Genomic DNA, 20,871 nt, shown 5'->3' with positions numbered 1-20,871 from the left:
AGCACAGCACATGGACATATTCCATAGCAGATTTTAGCCACAACAGAAAATAAAACGTGGGAAATTAGAGAAAGTAAAAGTGAAGGGAACTGCTCAGATTTTTTTTATTTTATTGTTTATTGTTCATCACAGGCAATAATAATAGTGCACTTTCATTTTTTTTAACACATACATTTATTTTCTCATCATTATTTTTTCCCTCCAAATTATTGACTTGCATTTCTCATGAAAAAGTTCCAACTGTGCGCGATGGGGATGAAAGAGTACAGCTTTACAATCTTAAGAGGAGTAATCAGTAATGATGACAAAGATAATCAATAATCATTAGGTGACTATAGAATGGATAAAGAATGAAGATATGAGTAATATTTTCTGTTTATAATGAACAGAGATTAGGGGGAATGAGCATACGTTGGGGGCAGGCAGGGAATATGTATATAATGATAGAATGGGAAAGGGCTTGGATTAAAGTATAATCCTATGATGAGTGTGGGGGGAGCAGCAGAAGGCCGAGGTATATAATGCATGGTAAATGAGTGAAGACTATGGATACATATGAAATGTGATATGTGTGGAGTATGTGTTTCGAGGGAGATGCGAGTAACAAAAACAAAATGTAATTCAGTGCACAATGTGAAAGGAACGAGAAACAGACACATCCAGGTGGGACACAGAGAAAGTGGAGTGTATTTCACATTCACTCAGAGCTGGTGTCCAGACAGTCTGTATTTGCACACTCCCAGACTTCCCCTGCCTGAGAATTAACATAATTGAACATAGAACATCCTCAGGGTTTTGCTCTGGAGTTTCCTCTGCCTCTGCTCGGGCATTTGCAAGTGATTGGGTACGACTGTGACCCAGAGTGCACATGCTAACTATTTTGTATATTTGGATTTAAGGCATTTGGAGTGTACTAAAATAGGAATCTACCCCTTATTATAACTAATGACCAATGCTCCTGAACATTCAACAGTTTGAAACAGACTGAACAGTTGTCATTACATCCAGTGAGATATATTAAATGTGCTATTGAAAATCATTTCAAAACATCATGAAGATGCAAGAGTGTCTTGTAGACAAAACAGTCTGAAGCTTGGTGTAAATGTCTATCCACTTTGCTATTCCCAGCAGTTGTCTATTTTAGGGAGAGAGTGTATGTTATGGTTGTGGGAGGTGGGCGGAGGGAGGACCAGAGCAAAACCTTGCTTTGCATTCAGTGCTACTTGTGTCAGGAAAAGAGTGGACTAGAGGGTGCGTATGAAAGGGTGGGAGAAAGGAGCATTACGGTAAGATTCTGGGCTACAGAGGCTCATTGGAGAAAGAGCTTTTAAGTGGATATTCAGGATCAGGTTTCCCCCATTCACGACCTGATCTTAAACTTAATGAGCTAAAAAGCCCCACTGATCCTGAGTCTGCACTTAAGAGAGCACTTCACCGATTCCCATGGGTGGGCAAGGAAAGGGACAACTATTTGTTTGAATACAATTCTCTTTTTAGGACAGTGCATTCCAGTTTCAAAGTCCAGTTATCATTCATTTTGTTTTATTTTATCAGTTTTGAGAAGAAAAGCCTTCTCATTGACAGTCATTTTGTGTCTTTTGAGTCTGTGTGTGTACGTGTGTGAAAAAAGAGAGAATACTGCTCGCGTTTAGTACAAAGGTCTGGCCTGGCACACACGAGTCTGAAACTTTGGGCTCTTGTTTGGGTAACATTCTCAAAGATGGAGAGTGAACACAGAGGGCTAAATATTCCCTCTTTTTTTGTTTTGTTTCTCTGCTTCTATAAGGTTCACTTCAGTCTTTACATTGTACATCCTGGAGGGTTTAGAAATATATTCCCAGTGGGAGACTTCCAAGGCATGAAGTCACTGCTTGGTTGATTTCTCAAAGTTGTTCTCCAATTTTCTTCTTTGAGAGAGACGTTTGTTTTTTAGAAATGAAATGAAAATGAGATGAGCGAAATTAGGACTTTTGAAATTATTTTTAAAAGGACAATTTGACGCATTTTTTAAATATATTTGGAAACAAATATAATCTGCCATTTTCTGTATTGTGGATTTATTGATCTACCTGTACTTCTTTTCTTTAACAGCCTGAATTTATTCAAATAAATAAATAAATTAAAATTCACTAAAATAATAATAAATAAATAAATAAGTCTTTAAATAAACAAAGTAAATATTTAAATATCTCTTTGTTGTTGTTTTGGACATTCATTTGTTTGTTTTTTCCCATTTTGTTGATGGCAAACTTTTCACAGCTCAGCTAAAAAATGGAGGCCTTCAAGTTTCTTTTCCTCTCCCTACTTCTTTGCATGACATTAGAGAGTTTGACTCTGGCTATCTTTTTCCTCTTGTCCTGTCTCTGTATGAACGTGTCATAGGAAGTCTTGATGCCTCTTCATTCCTCTGTGCCCTTCTTAGTGAGTAGGGAAGGGGATTTGAGGATCTCTAAAAACTGATGAATTACAACAGACCAATGCATGGGCAGTTTCAAGTGGGCAGCTCTCCACTACGTTTCCAACACTACTGATTTTGTCAAACAGTTTTGGATCTATAAAATATCAGAGTTCAAGCTCTACAACACATGTATGAATGATTAGTGTTTAAAGTAGCCTATATCTTTAACACTAAACATCACACTATTTTTCCAGGTAGGAGGCATAATCTGTGATTACCTCATGAAGGTATAGCCATATAAAAGGACTTCGACTACTTCAAAGTAGAATCCTTGGGTTATAAAATTTAGATTCCTACTTTGATTCCTGCTCTGAAAAAAAAATTCCTTTTTGTTCTCCATGTGGTGAACAACTCATTCTGATATTCTTATGGATTTTGATAAATCGTTGCTCATTAGAATGATGATAATAGTGATGATGATGACAGTGACAGTGATGAAGATGTTTGGGAGACATTCTTTTCTTGCTGTTTGTTCCTCCATAAGCTTGTCGACATTAGATCACTGGATACGGCCATGGAAGTCAAACTCCTTGTTTGTATTGTTGCTGAATAAAATGTTTTATAGCTGAGGTTTACATTGTAAAGCAGTAAATCTTGTTGTTTTCGCATGTCAAATCCATTGCTCCTCAGACGGATAAGTGATTTTAATCGTCTCTGGAAGTGTATTTTTTTCTATAGTTGATTATTTGCATGTTGCTGTCAAGGAGTAAGAACACTTCCATGTGGATAGATTCCTGACTCTCCAACTGTTGCAGCTGGACCACAGGGTTTCCGCTATTGATGTGAGAATCTGGGCTTAGTATACCTGTTGTTAATTACTGTGCAGATGGTCTATGTGGGAAAACAGGTTGTCTCTAAGGGAAAACAGGGGAGGGGCTTATGCCCACCCACTCTACAGCAATTCTGAAGAGTTTGCTTAGGGCTGAGACTGGGTTCCATTTGAGGAAAGGAGGCGAGTTTTATCCTTGCCAGAACCTTTCCTTTGTAGAACACTTCCACTGCCCCCAATACTGCTCCCTTCTCCTCGTTCTGCCCGCTCACCGCGATCACCCCCACCCTCCGAGCGACGAGAGTTCTGACGGGTTGGTGTGCTGGGTGGGCATGACGAAAGTCCATTCTTCTCATCTGAAAAAAGAAGAATTGAAGACAACAGGTTTAGGAGAGGGTTTTGTGCTAAAAAGTGTTACAGAATTTCATCTATTTTCTTTTCTTGAAATTTGTCTTTGGGTATTAGTGCACATGTGGAGCATTTACCTGCAAGTGCCTGCACAGAGGGCTGGTCATGTGAACTGAGAAGCTGAACCTGAATGGTCTCCACCACTCTTTTAAACCTGCGACTAGGACCTGAGAAAGAGACGCCATAGCATTATCTCTATGAACTTCAATAGCATTAGTTTTTTTATACAGTCTCTCTCTCTCTTACAATACCTGATAATAAGGTGAAGGTAACACTGTAGATGCCAGTCTCCCTCCTTCCCTCCCTTTCTCTCTCTCTCTCTCTCTCTCGTTCTCTCTCTCCCTCAGAGAAGGCGATGTCAACCTGAAATTTGACAGGCTTCTGGAAGACAGAAGGACCTCCGGAGGACTTGTACTCTGCCCGGAAACTTGTCTGAGAGATCACACTGTGACTCAGGGAGGGAATCTAAAGGGGAAGAAAGACACAGTTTAGAAGTTTGAATCTTCATAGAGGGGAGGGGAGGGCAGGGCAGGAAAGGAAAGGAAAGATACTAACTGATAGAAAGGCGTGGACAATGTCAGCCTTGATAGAGCTCAGTGGTTTGTCTCTAATCACCACAAAAATCTGCTCTTCCCTCTCCAGACTGATGAAATTTCCAAACCAGGACTTCTTTGCCAGCCTAGAGCAATAGATAAAGATGAGGCTTACAAACTATATAAGCAAATAAATATACGTACACATTGTAATTGTTTCGTGGTTTTACATACAATACATGTTTAGGAGTTTTGCAATGCGCAGTGGTGTAAATATCATAAATTGTTTTGGTCATTTGGATATATCTCCATTTCAAAATAACTTTTATCTTTGAAAATACAAAGACTAATTCTGCAAGTGTGCAAATGATACTGCCTGTGAAAGTTAATTGCCTATCTGTCTTTATTCCTAGAGTTTCACTCATTCTGGGAAACGCAGCTGAAAAAGCTTCAAAACAAACACATTGAATCATAGGGTCAGGTTGATGAGAAGCACAATATTAAGCTTATGTCACAAATGACAAGCAGAATTTTGTGCAAATCTGCTTTGTTGTTGCAGAAACATTGGAGTATTTTAAAACAAAACAAAAGTCACATTGCATTTGTTTCAATATAAAGAGGGTCACAAACACTTCTCTTACAGATTTGTTCCTATCATTACTCACTCTGGGCTGGACTCTGGGGTTAAACTTGACATGTCCTCTGAAGTAGGAACTATTGAAACAAAATATTGACATTTTTAACATAATGTTTGACTTAATAACAACAACTCATGTCAAAGGGATTCAGTAGTTCGGCCAAAAATTTAAATTTGTTCACCATTTACTCACACTCATGACTCTTTTTTTCCCATGGAACACAAATGGAAGTGTTAGGCAGAATGTTAGCCTCAGTCACCATACACTTTATTGTATGGAAAAAAGATGCATTGAAAGTGAATGGTGACTGAGGCTGACATTCTGCCTAACAACTCCTTTTGTGTTCCACAGAAGTAGGAAAGTCAATTGTGTCTGGAACAACACAGGGGTAAGTAAATGATGAAATTTTTTTTTTATCAACTATCCCTTTAAGACACTGGATAATGCTTCTCTCACCCTGTAGTCTTCGGCGATGAAAGCGTGGCGAACCCAGCAGGTTGTTCTTGAAGGAGTTGAGGCGTGTCCTCCAGTGGGCAGAACTACTGGCAGCCATTCCACCACTTCCCCCAGGGCTGGAGGGCGGGGTTAGGGAGAGGGAACCACCACCCACACCACCACCCCCTTCAGCTCGTGAGGAGGAGGAAGAGGAGGAAGAGGAGGGCGGGGTGGGAGGGGGGTGCTGGGGATGGTGCACAGGGGTCCCCAGAGGGGTGGGGAGTGGGGAGCCCTGTGGGGTAACCTGTGACACATGGGCAGAGTTAGGATAGATGGTCTTAGTGACAGACTTCAGGACAGAAGGAGTAGGGAAGAAGAAGCGAGGGATGGGGGAGAGGAGCGGAGAGGGTGAAGGGGAAGGAGACGGGGGAGTCTGCAGGGGTAGGGACTTCATAGACTGCAGGTGTGGACGCTCTGAGGGTGCTTTGGAGGGTAGGGTCTGGGTTTTTGGGTCAGGCGCACGTTGGGACGCCCGGGGTGAAGTGGAACTTCCTGGTTTGGGGTCTTTGGACTGGGTGGTGGGAGCAGAGGTGACCTCAGTTTGGCTGAAAGTGAAAACTGGGCTCTGATGAGATGGAAGATAAAGAACAGAAGGATGGAGAGGAAAAGAGGAATTGAGGATGAGATGAGAGAATGGTAATGAGAGTTAATGAAAGCTATGCTATATGATTATTAACATTAAAATTAAACTGAGAAGAGTTAGGAAAATGATGCATAGCTCTCTGAGAGGCTTGTGACATCTAGAGTAAATTAGTAAGCAAGTGTTTTAATTATTAGGGTATTAATTAATTGTGCAAAATGCAAATTAAGCAATACGGTTATAGACATGATCATTGTATAAGTGTGTGTTTGTGTGTGTGTCTGGAACTGAGTGATCTTTGGTGTGAATAATGACGCCAGTATGAGGACAGTATGAGGTAGATGAACATAAAAAGCATAACTGAATCCAATTCCACTTTGCTGTTCATACTACAATAACAAAGGCAATTGTTCTTTTCAACAGCGAGCACTAAAGAATATTATTACTTCTAATCCAATATCTGTATGGTAAATGTAAATGAAAGGTGTGAAGAAACGTACTCTCGGGCTGCTGAGGGGACTGGATGAGAGGCCGGTTGAAGCTCCGCTAACTGAGCGAGACCTACCAAAACAACAGGATATACCAGTCAACCAAATCTCAGGATATCATAGTTGCATTGTGTGTCTCATTGTTTTTCAGTTTGATTAAAACCTTGGATATGGTTAATTTACTTAGATATTATGTTAACAGCAATTAAGTGAAAATAAACAATTCTCTCTTAATTTACTCACTCTTATGTTGATACAAACCTGTATGACTTTCTTTCTTCCTTGGAACACAAAAAGAGCTGGTAGAATATTAGGCACTGACAGCATTAGTCCTATCTTACTTTAATTGTGTTGAAAAAATGCAATGAAAGTGCATGAGGGTCAGTCCCTCACAATCATTCTACCATCTCCCTTTTGCATTCCACAGAATAAATAAAGTTTAGAACAACATGAACATCCGTAATTGATGAAAGAATTTTAATTTTTGGGTGAAATATCCCTTTAACCCCTCGTTTAGCACAGTCAAAACCCAAAACTCTTCACGTTTTCCTTACACATTTTTGGAAACTATTTTGACAAGCACATTATGTTGAACAGGACACAATTAGGCTTTCAATTGAAGGGCAGTTTGCATGTACCTCTGACTGTGTGCAGAGGAATCCTGTGCTCTGCGGGGAGGTGTCGGAGAGCCCTGTTCTGTCACACTCAGTACCTCAAGACTCTTTCTCTCTGGCCGGCAGCGCCCATGACGGGTCAACATGGGCGAGTCCACTCGCTTACGGGGAGGATCTGATCACACAACCACAACAGCATAACACATACACCCACTGTAACACAAACATCTACTGTATACACTTTATGCACAAGTCACATGACAAACCTTACTATGTCCAAGATAGAGTAATCTAAGGTTTGTTTTTTTATACATCACTATAATCTCTGCTGCACTGCAGTCATCTGTATTACAGTGATAGTAGGGGAAATTAGCAAAGAAGCTGAAAAATAAATCCTTTTCAATGTGTTTATGAGAGACTGAGTGCTTCTATGCAACATGCTGTAGTCAATAGTACCTGCATACAACATGTGCTATGCTAAGAGAGACAGGTCATGGCATGGAAGTGAAATGACAGTAACTACAGTAGAATTACCCAGGCAAACACATTCCTTTCAAAACAATAAACCACTTTACACCAACTGTGCATGAAAAAAGTGTAGTAAATAGAACATTTCAATAAATTATGTCAGTAGCACTGATGCCAGATTGACAATATAAGACCAATTTCCTCTGTGCATACATTAGGAAGTCCTGCCATGATCAAACCTGCACCACTTGTTCTCCAACTTGCTAAAGTGTTCTAACAACAATGTAGACTGACTCCCCTGTCAAGCTCTTAACGATGATGATCGTTCACCTTGAAATCCCTTTTTAGTCTAGGTCTGGTCTTGATCTGTTTATTTTGGGGAACAAGCCCTCAATATGTTACATTTAAAAATCACTGAAGTTTGCCTTAGAGACATGCTAGAACCCTTTAAGGAATCTGGCTTACTTTCAGGCCTAAAACAGCAGGGTGGTTGCTAGGTTACCAACAATTCTCATGGTATTCAATGACAAGCTTTGAACGCGCAGGTCTGAATCACAAAAATGCGCTCACCAATATCATTTCTGGGTGGAAGATGTTCATCTTCATAACTAGGGTAGCGCTCTTTCCTGTCCAACAGAAGATAGTAGATCAACTTCTCCTGGTTTTCTCTGGGAGAAAAGAGATGGGAAGAGACATTAAAACAAATAAAAGTTGAAAATTCTACAACACAAATGCACTAAAGTGCACTATTCTGTATATTTTACAATACTTTGTAATGTTTCACTAGCCAATACGACTGTGGTCCTGGACTTTACACTGAAACATTTATACCATGCCTATCGGTGCCTATTGGGGCAAATTATGTGTTTATTGTGGATCAAACTTTAAAAAGTGCATCATTTAACACGGAATAGAAATTAAACCCTTTGTAAAATATCAGAAATTACTAAATACAATAATACAAAATGTATAGATAGTTTGCACTGGTTTTAAAATGTCTGTCTGTTCTTGCACCATTAGCCTTCTTATACGACAGTTAAATGTAAACATCAACGGCTAAAATTATTCCAGAATGTTAAAATCTGTTAGCTAAACTCAAATATTCAGCACAACCAAATATCAGTAAACAAATGGACAATTATTAAATGATGGATCAGTCCTACCTTGACTGAAAGCTTTTTAATTGTCAGATGTTAAAAAAAATTTCGACAGGAAAAAACAACACCATTGTCCCATTTTTGAGAGGATCTCACTGGGGTTATGATGTTTCCAGCAGCACTGAATACACGTTCAGAAGCAGTATTAATCTCGTAAACTAAATAACTGACAAAAATGCATGAGGTGTTTTTTTTATTCAGATGAGATGGAAAACTATGCATAATGAGGATAATTAAACAATTCTACTTAAAACATATTGTTGATGAAAATATGATGAGAAATAAATAACACTGCAAGATATTACCAATCCACTAACAATATTTTAGAAGAATAAAAATCTTGTTTGAATAAAGCAAATGATCCGGTCATCGTATTTTGAGGATTTTCCAATCTAAGCTGCAGGAAATATCTGAAAGAGCTGAACACCAGTAAACTGAAGAGCTTAGTGGGTTAATAATCTTTTTTTCAAACACATCCTAATATATATATATATATATATATATATATATATATATATATATATATATATATATATATATATGGTATTAATCAGCTACACCAACAACACAAATATATTATTACCACTTTCATCTGCACAGAAAATGAAGCAAATGCACAACTGAGCTTGTATTAAATTGCTCATATCTGCACAGACAATAAAGCGAATGCACAGCTGAACTTGAGCAAGTTGCGTGCTATGCGTAACTGGCATTGTGAATAGGCCTGTGCTGTAACAATGCGCTATGTTGCACAAAATCCAAAAGTCTCTTAAAAATGAAAATTAATACGTCTCTAGTATGAAGAATCAACAACACAGTAACAAAGGATCTAACACTTCACTATACTCATAATTTTCTATTATTTCATGAATTTATTTCAAGTTTTCGCAAGGTCCTATAAACTGATGCCTTTATGTGCACATCGCTGCCGGTGCCACTTCACCCCAGTGGTTGTCACTATGATCCTAGCAGCCCTACCAGATTTTCCAAAGTACTATTAATTTCTACAGTTGTAAAACTCTGTAAAAAATTACTTCATGTACTTTTAAGGTCCTACTCTAGCTGTTGTATCTTGTTTGTTCTTTAATTTACAACATGAAATTATGTTTTTGTGCATTACTCTTTTCTGAGTGAGAGACCAAAGTGATTTGATTCAAGTTTGGCCATAATGGCACATATGACTGGCCACCCACACATATAAATGTTGTTTAGACTCACTCTTCACACTGCAGGTCTCTGGTGAGTTTGACACGGTCTCTGAAACAGCCCAGGGAGTGCATGCTCTCTAGAACATCAGGGTCCAGATCTGTAAGCGACAGAATCCTCTTTACACTCACGCGCCTCGGAGGTGGCTGCTCTGGACACGGCTCATTCCTGCCCCCTCTGAGACAGAAAGACAAATAAACAAACAAATCGATGAGAACTAGACATGTGGGTAGTAGACAACAAAAGACTGATGATGGAATTGTTTTTATGACAATATACCTCAGATGATACTTACTGATACCATGGGTGCTTTTGTATATCTTCCAACTGAGAAACGAAACAACCAAAATCAGAAGGATCATAAATACATAATACAGAGTTGCTTTAAATCAATGAATTTCCATGAATTTTCCAGTGGATCATGATTACTCGATAAAACAATTTACAAATATCAGAAAATTTTATGTTTGCAATAGAAATTTTGTATTTAAGATTTTATTCGTTTCCATGACTTTTGTACATCTGGAAATTACAATGGTCAAATTCCCTGATATTTCCAGGTTATCCATAACTGTGGGAATCCCGTATAAATATTTGTTTATATAAGTATTTGGATGCTTTAGCAGAATTGGTGTATATGAACAAAGCTGTTTGATGTTTGTGAGAGAGCACAGGTGTGTGTGTGGCCCACCGTGAGGCGTTTCTCTGGGTTGACCTCAATCATGCCACGGAGGAGAGCCTGACAGTCTGGAGGAATGAAGTGAGGCATGTGAAATACTCCACTCTTCACCTTTTCCAGCAGCTGACGCAGGTTATCATGGTCAAAGGGCAATGCTCCCTGTATGGTGAGATGTTACAATTCATACACATTTCGGAGTGCAAGAGACAGATGTTTTCCTTTAGGTAGCATCAGAGCTTCCATATCCCTACAACCAATGGCGGTTTTTAGACATTAAACACCTAGCCTTCACTTCACTTTAAAAAATGATGCAAAGAATATGTAAATAAGATATTAAAATAAAGCAAAAATGGAAGAAATGTTCAAATGAAAGATGAACAAGAAAGCAAACTTCTTACCACCAGCAGAGCAAAAAGAATAACCCCACAGCTCCATACATCTGCCCTGCGTCCATCATATTTCTCTCCCTGTGACAAAGTCCAAATAAATACAAAAACATTGATTGATTTTTTTTTTTTATTTCCATCTAAGAGACTTATAGAATCTGTATGATCTATGTGAGATATATTAAAGCATATGGTGCTTATCCTCTAAGAGCATCAAACTTACCCTGATGACCTCAGGACATGCATAATGGGGTGATCTGCAGATACATAACACAGAGAATGAATAATTCTTCTTTATTAACATAGCATTCCACCACAAATCTACACAGTACTGACCCACAGCTGGTCTCCAGAAGGCTGTCCCCAACCTGTAGGGAGGCCATGCCAAAGTCTGCAATTCTGATATTATTCTTCTCATCCAGCAGGAGGTTTTCAGGCTTTAGATCTCTGTGGCTGGGAATGAAGGGAAGACAGACAGTGATAACTGACAAAACTGACAGACAGTTACAATCTACATGTAATATATGCAATTTGTAATGCAAAATAGTCTCAAATAACAGCAACATCAAGAAAAAGGCTGAGAGGCTGCAGAACAATCTGAAACTACAGAATCTATTTCTTTTATATATAAGAAATATTTTCTATTATATATATTTATATATAAATAGTATGTTTTAAAACAAAGCATATGTCCTGTATCAGAATCTTTAGTCACCAGCATTTGTATCACCGCATAATGTATCACATGCCTGTACAAACTGGAAAGTGGATGACAGATATTTGCAACATTCAAACTTCCCTGCACCATTTAATGTGATCAAGGTCCATTTATAATCTTCTGTACTAGAAACAAATCACAGCACTACTCAGTACTCAGCCTATCGACCACACTTTTGACTTATGCACACTAAAATAATTAAAAACAAACCTGTTCATACTGTTTAAATAGACAACTGCATGAATCATTAATTGTTACCATCTATTACTTGCCAAAATATAGTCCACTTCTTAGATCTGCATCACTTTTGAGCACACCAAACAGGGTCTCTGTGGCCTTTAAAGGGATAATTCCCCCCAAAATAACAATTCTCTCATCATTTACTTACCCTCATGCCATCCCAGATGTGAACGACTTTCTTCCTTCTGCAGAACACAACTGAAGATTTTTAGAAGAATATCTCAGCTCTGTATGGACCCATGCAATGCAAGTGAATGGTGATCAGAAGTTTGAAGTTCCAAAAAGCACATAAAGGCAGCATAAAAGTAATCCATAAGACTCCAATGGCTTAATCCATGTCTTCTGAAGCAATCTAATCAGTTTTGGGTGAGAACGGACCAAAACATAATGCTGTTTTCACTGTACATCTTGCCATTGCAGTCTCAAGGCACAATCATGATTTCAAGATCAATCACACTTGACACATGAGCAGGACATTAGGCATTAGATGGCGTTAGGAAGTGTAATCATGCTTGTAATCATGATCTCCAAGAAGGCTGCTGATGTCAAGATTTATCGTGAAAAAGGTGTTACATTTTGGACAGTTCTCACCCAAAACCGACTGGATCATTTTAGAAGACATGGATTAAATCACTGGAGTCTTATGGATTACTTTTATGCTGATTTTATATGATTTTTGGAGCTTCAAATTTCTGGTCACCATTCACTTGCATTGTATGGACCTACAGAGCTGAGATATTCTTCTAAAAATGTCTGTTTATGTTCTGCAGAAGAAAGAAAGTCACACGCATCTGGGATGGTATGAGGTTGAGTAAATGATGAGAGAATTTTCATTTTTGGGTGAACTATTCCAATAGTTAGGAATAGTTACAATACATCGAGAACACTGCTACAGTATCCATATCATCATTTAAAGGGAAACTTAAATATTAATAAACTTTTACCATATAGAGTGGCTGTGACAGAAGTCCAGAGCAGATATTATTTGTCTGAAGAACTTTCTGGCCTCTTTAGGGGTCAATCTGCCTTTCTTCACTAGGTAGTCAAATAGCTCCCCACCAGACACGTGCTCCAGCACTAGATATCTGAAAGACGGCAAGAGAAAGACATTTATTGAACACATAAACAGAGATGGATATGCATGAAATGGTACACTACACACAAGCACACTTCCAGAAAATGCAGAATGTCAGTTTAGACAAGACATGACCAGACATGCTTTAGATGTGTGGAGAAACAGAGCAGTACTTACAAATATTTGTTATTCTCGTACACATCGTAAAGTTTAAGGACATGAGGGTGCTCTATTAGTTTAAGAATAGCTATCTCTCTCTCCACCTGCAGATATGGGGAGAGAGAGGAATATTGAAGGGGAGTTGAAGAGAGAAAAGGAATAATTGATGTAGGAAAATGCAAAGCAAAGATGATTTAGGCATGACCATATTGTATCTTGATTAAGAATTACTTTCAGTTAGAAGTGAACTGGTAGAATCATTATATAAACAAGCATAGACAATCAACATTACAAAATGGACAAAATGACATAGCAGGGAAAGCCTCACATTTATAGCAGAGAACATTTGGGCAGACAGTATAAACTGTGGTTATTAAAACAGTTTGGGTTTTGCAGCTGTGTTACTGAAAAGTTATTGCAAATAACAAAATGCTGTGTAAGCAGGAACTGACTGAGAAAAAAATAAAAAAGGTAGAAGCTTCAGTAGTGGCCTAAATTCTTTGCTGTTTTTTGTCTTTGTACGAGAATGCAAAACTTACTTTCATAAGAACAGACTCCGATAGCTTTTCTCTGTTAACTATCTTTATGGCCACCTTCTGTGTTGTAATACAATGAACTCCTAACTTCACCAGACCTGCAACAGGAACACAGACAGTCATTCTTCATTTGATGCATTCCAAAAAAGGGCAACATTACAGTAATATAGAACAACATATTAATGCTGTGTGCTGAGCACAACTGAGAGCAAGTCTTTACATAATGTTGCTTCACTAACATTCTTTAGCTATCTTACCAAAGTGACTTCAGTATTCATGTGTTTAAAGGTCCATTATGTCAAACATAACCAAAACCACTTTCATAAGATCGTATAGGTATACACAGGACCACTTAAAAGTAGTTCACCCAAAAATGAAAACTCATCATTGACTCACCCTCATGCCATCCCAGATGTGTATGGCTTTCTTTCTTCTGCTGAACACAAAGATTTTTAGAAGAATATCTCAGCTCTGTAGGTCCATACAATGCAAATGAATTGTGGCAAGAACTTTGAAGCTCCAAAAAGCACATAAAGGCAGCATAAAAGTAATCCATACGACCCAAGTGGTTAAATTAATGTCTTCTAAAGATAAACAATAGGTGTGTGAGAAAAACAGATTAAGATTTAACACTTTTTTAACCATTAATCTTTGCTTCCGACCAGATCTCCTATGCGTGTCAATGAGAGGGTCGAGCTTAGTGTTGTTTACAACTGAGGAGGAGGAGGAGGAAAAATGTACTTAAGCTTAATAGGTATTGATATAGATGTGTATTTGTTTCTGTTTCTTTTTCTTCCCATATTTTTTTTTTTTTTTTTTTGTGCACGGGTCAGTTCTCATGTGAACATGCCAACGCGCTTACGTGATACGAATATGGACGTGCATAGGACATCTGGTCAGAAGCGAAGATTAAATGTTAAAAATGTTTTAAATCTTGAGCTGTTTCTTTCACACATCATCTTGAGTCGTATGCATTACTTTTATGCTGCCTTTATATGAATTTTGGAGCTTCAAAGTTTTGGACCATGATGACTTGCATTGTATGGACCTACAGAGCTGAAATATTCTTCTAAAAATCTTAATTTGCGTTCTGCAGAAGAAAGAAAGTCATACACATCTGGGATGGCATGAGGGTGAGTAAATGATGAGAGAACTTTCATTTTTGGATGAACTATCCCTTTAAGTCCAGATGGGATAGGCCTGTGCAAACTGAAATGTGGATCACAGATATCTGCATCATTCAGACTTCCCTGCACCATTTAATGCGATCAAGGTCCATTTACAAACTCCTGCACTAGAAAAAAAAATAAAAAATCAAAGCACTATTGACTTATGCACACTAAAATAAAATAAAAACTACCTGTACATACTGTTCGTATAGACACTTGCATAAATCGTTAATGGCCAGCATCTATTACTTGCCAAAAATAAATAACAAATAGTCCACTTCTTAATGTATATAGATCTGCATCACATTTGTGTATGCCAAACAGGGTCTCTGTGGCCTTTAATTTCAGAATAAACAACAGAGCGCATACAGGCTTTAAAATAGGACAGTAACAGCCATAAAAGACCCCCCAGAAAAACTCAGAGAGATCAAATACTTTCCATATCCCTTATACATCATAGTGCATCCAGTTCATTTCATCAGCTCTAAAATTTCACAGCACACACACACAACCGTTCAAAAGATTAATTCTGTAATGAGGCGTGTGAAGTGGAGCAGAATTCGTTTGAGTGCATTAACTGTCCCAATATCCCAAATAGGAAATGCTCTTACCTGTCTGGCCCTTCCCCAGCGTCTTTTCCAGTCGGTAGGGCCCGACATACTGAGCTGCCTGACTCCCCGACAACTCCTTACTGGACATTTCGTTCAAATGCGCTTTTATGTCTCAATATATGGGGTAAATCAGTGCGTTTTCAAAATGCATCCACGGGAATCTGTCCTGCTCACGTAATAGCGTCGCCGTACAGACATCACAGACGGCGAGCGATGACACAGGGATGCTGAGGCGTGATGTCAATGCCGTGGCCTACTCCCAAACATCTGATGGAAATCAATCGGTAACATTTTCCGTATGCAAAAATAAAAGAGTAACAAAAATCATGGGTTGCGTGTCCAGCCAGGCCTATACCCTGAACTACAGCTGTTATTGCGGTTTAAAGGGCCTGTGATATTTGTTGGAGGGGGCCACGATTACATCTGTCAGTATTGGCCGATCCTATATGACTTATTCACAACGCGTTTTGATAATAGCTACGAACAACTATTATGTAAAATGACTGTGATTATTTAAGACCGCTAAAGACAACAAGAATATTCGAAAAACTGGTGTAAAATCATCGATTTAAATTAGCCGGTATCTTTAAAACAGATACTCATGTAGCCTACCGATATTATCGCCAAACTGGAAGTGACCAATTTGTTAAAAACTTTGCCATATCTATCCTGCGAAACAACCGCACATCTTGTTTATGACACCTATCTGCTCTAATCTAAGTGCATTGTGTCCCTCTTTTGTCAGCGAGGCGTCAAGAGCTCCGCAGCACTAAGAGTTTCGTCTTATTTGAATCAAAGTTTTGATGTAAAGGATGAGCGTCCTGTGTCTGCGAATAAAACTACGGTTTATTCCAGGCCTCACATCCGGTAATATAGGAGAACAGAAAGGGAGAAAACAGCCACCCTTTCGCGAAGGAAAGCCCCAGTGTCTTCAATCACTACCAACTGTTAATCCCCCGCGCGCGTCCCAAGTGTATATTGCAATGTTGAACGCTAAACGTAGTGGGTTTTATTTTGCTGAAATCCCTTGCTCTATTCATGCAGTACACATGCCTGGTCAAAAAACGAGCATCTTTAACTAGCGTAGGAGCCTCCTCTCCCCCTCCCTCTCGCGCTCTCTCCCTCCCTCTCGCGCTGGCTATGTGCATATCACAGCATCTTCTCGCGCTCTCCTCCCGTCGCCTCGGCTACCGCGCGTGGAGTCATCCTCTCAATCTCGACTCTGTGTCAATGGCGCGCGAAACTGCTCGGCTTTAATCCTTTCGGTGCGACTGCCTTGTTGTCAAGAGTCGGTTATGCAGGATATCACTCCTTCTGTCAGTGAGGCCTTTCTCTGTTTTCCATCTCTCTCTCTCTCTCTCTCTCTCTCTCATCCGACACGAGCAACATCAGCATCCGGGTTCTGCGCTCAGTGCGCTCCTTGCGTCCACTCCCTTACGTGATTCCCATCGAACATTACCTCGTCATACCCCCACCCCCATTTCTGTTCGAGAACACGTTCCTCCTAGCTTTGAGCTCATTCAGCACATTATTAAAGGGCCAGTTCACCCAAAAATTCTCTCATCATTTACTCTCGAGCCATCCCAGGTGTGTATGACTTTCTTTCTTCTGTAGAACACAACTGAAGATTTTTAGAAGAATATCTCAGCTCTGTAGGTCCATACAATGCATGTAAGTAGGTGCCAGAACTTTGAAGCTCCAAAAAGGACATAAAGACAGCATAAAAATAACCCACACGACTCCAGTGGTTAAATCCATGTCTTCCGAAGTAATATGGTAAGTGTGGGTGAGAAACAGATCAATATTTAAGTCCTTCTTTTACTATAAATCTCCACTTTCACTTACGCATAAATATTCTTCTTCTTTTGCTTTTTGGCGATTCACATTCTTCCTCACCACCTACTGGTCGTGGCTGGTCAAAGGTGGAGATTTATAGGCACGAGAGTAAATGATGAGAGAACTTTCATTTTTGGGTGACCTATCCTGTTAAAATTGAGCACCAATCTTAACTTTAGTTGGAATAAATATAAGCTGCTTTATACTATTTTTAGTTTATGTTTATGGTTGTCTTGGAATTTGTTTTATAATATTTATTTTAATGAGCTGTCCCTTTTGCATGGAATGTTTTTTCTGACATTTTCTTAAGAAAACCGCTATCGCAGTGGTTCCCAAAGTGTGAGGCGGTGGGCACTGCAGGGGAGGCGCAGGGAGACGGTGGGATTGGAGATGTCCATTAAAAAAATAGCTATATTATTATTATTATTAAGCATAAACTTTTGAAGCATGCTTCCAATCCAATTGAGTGTCAATTGTGCAACTGATTGATATATTTCAGCTGGACGGTTGAGTCTGTAGAGGACAAAGACTCTCCGTGAAGAGAGGTTTGCCAGTTTGTTTTCTTGTTGTACATTTTAAAGTATTAAATCCACTGTTAAATCTTCTGCTTTTGTGAGAACATTGCATTGAAAAAATGTAGGCGGCTGCCGAAGCAAATTAAATGATATTCAAATTCGTCTTGCTTTTGCCGTTGTATAAGTGTTAACTTATGCTTCACTTCCGGAACATGGATGAACGCGAGGTGCTTAAAGACTGGATTCGTGTGAGTGTTGTGTGATCCACCGAGAGTCACACGCGAGACGCGCTCTGATCGTGACTGAGCACTTATCTAGCCATTGCTAGCACGTTTTAGCACTGACAAGGGAAAGGGGAAACACCCGGGTGCTTCTTATTTCCTAAATTTTGCTTCCTCGTTTCCTCGCTCCTCCGTCCTCGAGCCCGTGACCCGGAAACCGATCAAAGTTCACATCTGACACAATAGTTTTAATTCATGCTTCACCTTTGCGGTTTAAATAAACCATAATTGTCACATACTTCAACTGTGCATCTTGAATTATTAGGTTTTATAATGAAAATATGGAAAGTGCTCCTATGCAGCTGCGCAGAGACGGCGCTCTGAAGTGACGCGTGAGTGATTGTACAAAAACATCTTCCTTCGATTCTTCTGTCCTCGTTTCCTAAATGGGTGGAGCAAGGAAACGAGGAAAGGATGGAAGGAAAGGAAACGAGGATGCACAATTTCAGAAATGAGTAGGACCCCTGCTCTTCACCAGCATCAATTACAAGACATTTCACATCTACACATCAACAACACCCTTACTATTTATCACAGAAAAATGGTCGATTAGTAAAGGGGGCCTTGACTGAAAAAGTTTGGGGACCTACTACGCTGAAGGAACATTTGCACCGCATGCAAAACAACGGTGCCGCTAAATGAATGCACCATACCTGCAGTTTTGTGCGTGAACACAAGATGGCAGCAGAGACTAAGACATTGAAAAATCGCATAAACAGTGAAATGCGCGTGTAGAGATTTTTTTGTTTCTTAATCTAACCTAGAAACATTTATGTAGCATAATGCCACTAGGACTACTATCTTTCAGTGCTAATCCTAGATGCTGTATTATGCAATTTTTCCACAGGCATTGTTTTAGCACTGAGCTCTTATTTAAAAAGTGGCATAGACTACCTTAGAGAGGCAGTAACTGTGTATACATAGTCCATCTTGTTACAATTTTCTTGTTGAAGGTCACAGCTACGGAAAAGAATCAGGTTTCTAGTGCGGGTCTTTTGTGTTATCTCTTTGCAGATCATCAGACTGAGGTGATTTCTCCCTGCAGCCTTTACCTGCAGGTTCAGCTCAGCACTTTCATAACCTCCCTCACGTGTTGCTTCTCATTGTCAAACTGCTGTGTTTGAAGTCATTCGCAGGACATTTATTGACCTCCCTTCGTAACTGTATGCCTTTAATGAGAGCTCAAAGTTTTTGTAAAGTTATCCCCTTTCTCCAACCTTTTTGGCAGATCTCCAGGAAAGCAACAGCACACCAGACTCCCTCATCTGCCTAGAGTGTTGCTTATGTCAAGCCTAACTATCATGGAAATACATGGAACATGGAAACACATGAAAACATTCTTGAAGATGTGGTTATGCTATATAGGACACAGTAACTGCTCAGACACAGACAGTTAAACCCTGGATGATGCCAAAAGATGTTTGGGTATGCACTTGGTCTGTATTTTTTGAGTCTACCATAGTAAACATAATAGTAATAATTGAGAATGATGTTTATGCCTTGTTGCCACAGAGGAAACCACTGCTCTCAAAAAAGATAAACTTGAAAAGATTCATAGACAGACAGACAAGATATCACACATTACACTTCTGCAGATAATTTGGGATGGAAGTCATAGACACTTAATCATTCATTCTTAATCTTAAAATCCTTTAGTTTAAACATTGTTCACCAACATCTACTCAGTTTACTTAAAACAAGACTCGTGTTACACATAGATAACTAATATTGTTGTTTTCAATCTGTTTAGCTTTGTCTTGCTCACTGGGGCCTAAAGAGAATAATTTTTAGGCATGCTTTTTAATCTCATTATTCATTTGAACCACACAATGAGGACTTTAATAGCATAATTTCTTGTTACAGCATAATTTTCTGTAAAGCTGCTTTGAAACGATGTGTTGTGAAAAGTGCTATACAAATAAATATGACTAAATATGACAAAAACACCTCTTAACGTCCGCACAGGTTTGATCAATATCTTTTAAAAATAATTTAGTTGAGGTGTTGCCACTAAAGAGGGAAATTTTCATTGCATCTACTTGCAGTGAAAGGCAAGGGCTTACTTAACCTTTTCCTTAAATTGACTGATTGTATAAACCTTTTGTTTAATAAGGGTATATAGTAGAGGATGTGTAAATAAACCACTAGCACTTTACAATAAGGTTCCATTTGTTAACATTATTAGACAACATTAGTCAACATGAACTAACAATGAGCAATACTTTACAGCATTTATTAATCTCAGTTAATGTTAACTTCAACATATACTAATACATTTTTTAAATCAAACCTTGTATTTGTTAACATAAGTTTATGTACACTGAACTAACAATGAACAATTGTATTTTTACTAGCTAACATTAACAAAGATTAATAAATGCAGTAAAAAAATATATTGCTAATTGTTTGGTCCTGATACCTAATGCATTAACTAATGTTAATGAATGGAACATTATTGTAAAATGTTACCTATTAAACCTTTTTCTTTTTCAGATCACAGGTGAGATGTTCTTCATGGAGATATCCAGGTACTTCCAAAAGGTTCACCAACATTTTCTGCAAGCCAGGTGAAGATTGGCATGACAATGCATTCGCCTTTTTAATAAGCATGCGTTTCCAGTTTTGGATTGTTTAAATGACACTAAACCAGCGCTGTACTGTTTGCTTGTTTGAGCGTAGTCCAAACCCATAGGATTTGTTTTTACATAATGGGCAAGTCTTCACACCTTTAGCTTTCAATCTTGCTAGATGATCAGCTCCAGCCAAAGCCTAAGGTCTGATTGATTGACTGATGAGATAAATGCAGTTGGGGATTTGAGAGGCCGTATTTGTGAGCTTCCTAAGGAGTCAAA

At 38.9% G+C, this 20,871-nt stretch overlaps 1 protein-coding gene across 2 annotated transcripts; it reads right to left on the bottom strand.

The window, feature by feature from the left end:
• Window positions 1–99: 99 nt before the first annotated feature.
• On the bottom strand, window positions 100–16,695 carry LOC127450805 (serine/threonine-protein kinase BRSK2-like). Of its 2 annotated transcripts, none has more exons than XM_051715169.1 (19): window positions 15,388–16,695; window positions 13,611–13,705; window positions 13,090–13,175; window positions 12,782–12,922; window positions 11,216–11,332; window positions 11,103–11,136; window positions 10,892–10,960; window positions 10,506–10,652; window positions 10,110–10,141; window positions 9,827–9,991; window positions 8,022–8,119; window positions 7,008–7,158; window positions 6,382–6,442; window positions 5,263–5,866; window positions 4,834–4,882; window positions 4,191–4,314; window positions 3,887–4,100; window positions 3,713–3,802; window positions 100–3,583 (listed from the first exon to the last, which is right to left on the bottom strand). In XM_051715169.1, the coding sequence occupies exons 1-19, from the start codon at window positions 15,473–15,475 to the stop codon at window positions 3,375–3,377; spliced, it is 2,574 nt and encodes an 857-aa protein (XP_051571129.1). In that variant the 5' UTR covers window positions 15,476–16,695; the 3' UTR covers window positions 100–3,374. The 2 variants fall into 2 exon arrangements, with proteins under 2 accessions (XP_051571129.1, XP_051571130.1); XM_051715170.1 differs by having other exon boundaries at window positions 5,263–5,545.
• Between the last annotated feature and the right edge of the window lie 4,176 nt (window positions 16,696–20,871).

Source organism: Myxocyprinus asiaticus, chromosome 13 (genome assembly GCF_019703515.2).
Source record: "Myxocyprinus asiaticus isolate MX2 ecotype Aquarium Trade chromosome 13, UBuf_Myxa_2, whole genome shotgun sequence".
In the NCBI taxonomy this organism is placed as follows: domain Eukaryota; kingdom Metazoa; phylum Chordata; class Actinopteri; order Cypriniformes; family Catostomidae; genus Myxocyprinus; species Myxocyprinus asiaticus.
The sequence above is the reverse complement of the archived record's forward strand: the minus strand, read 5'-3'. Positions and strand labels throughout refer to the sequence as shown.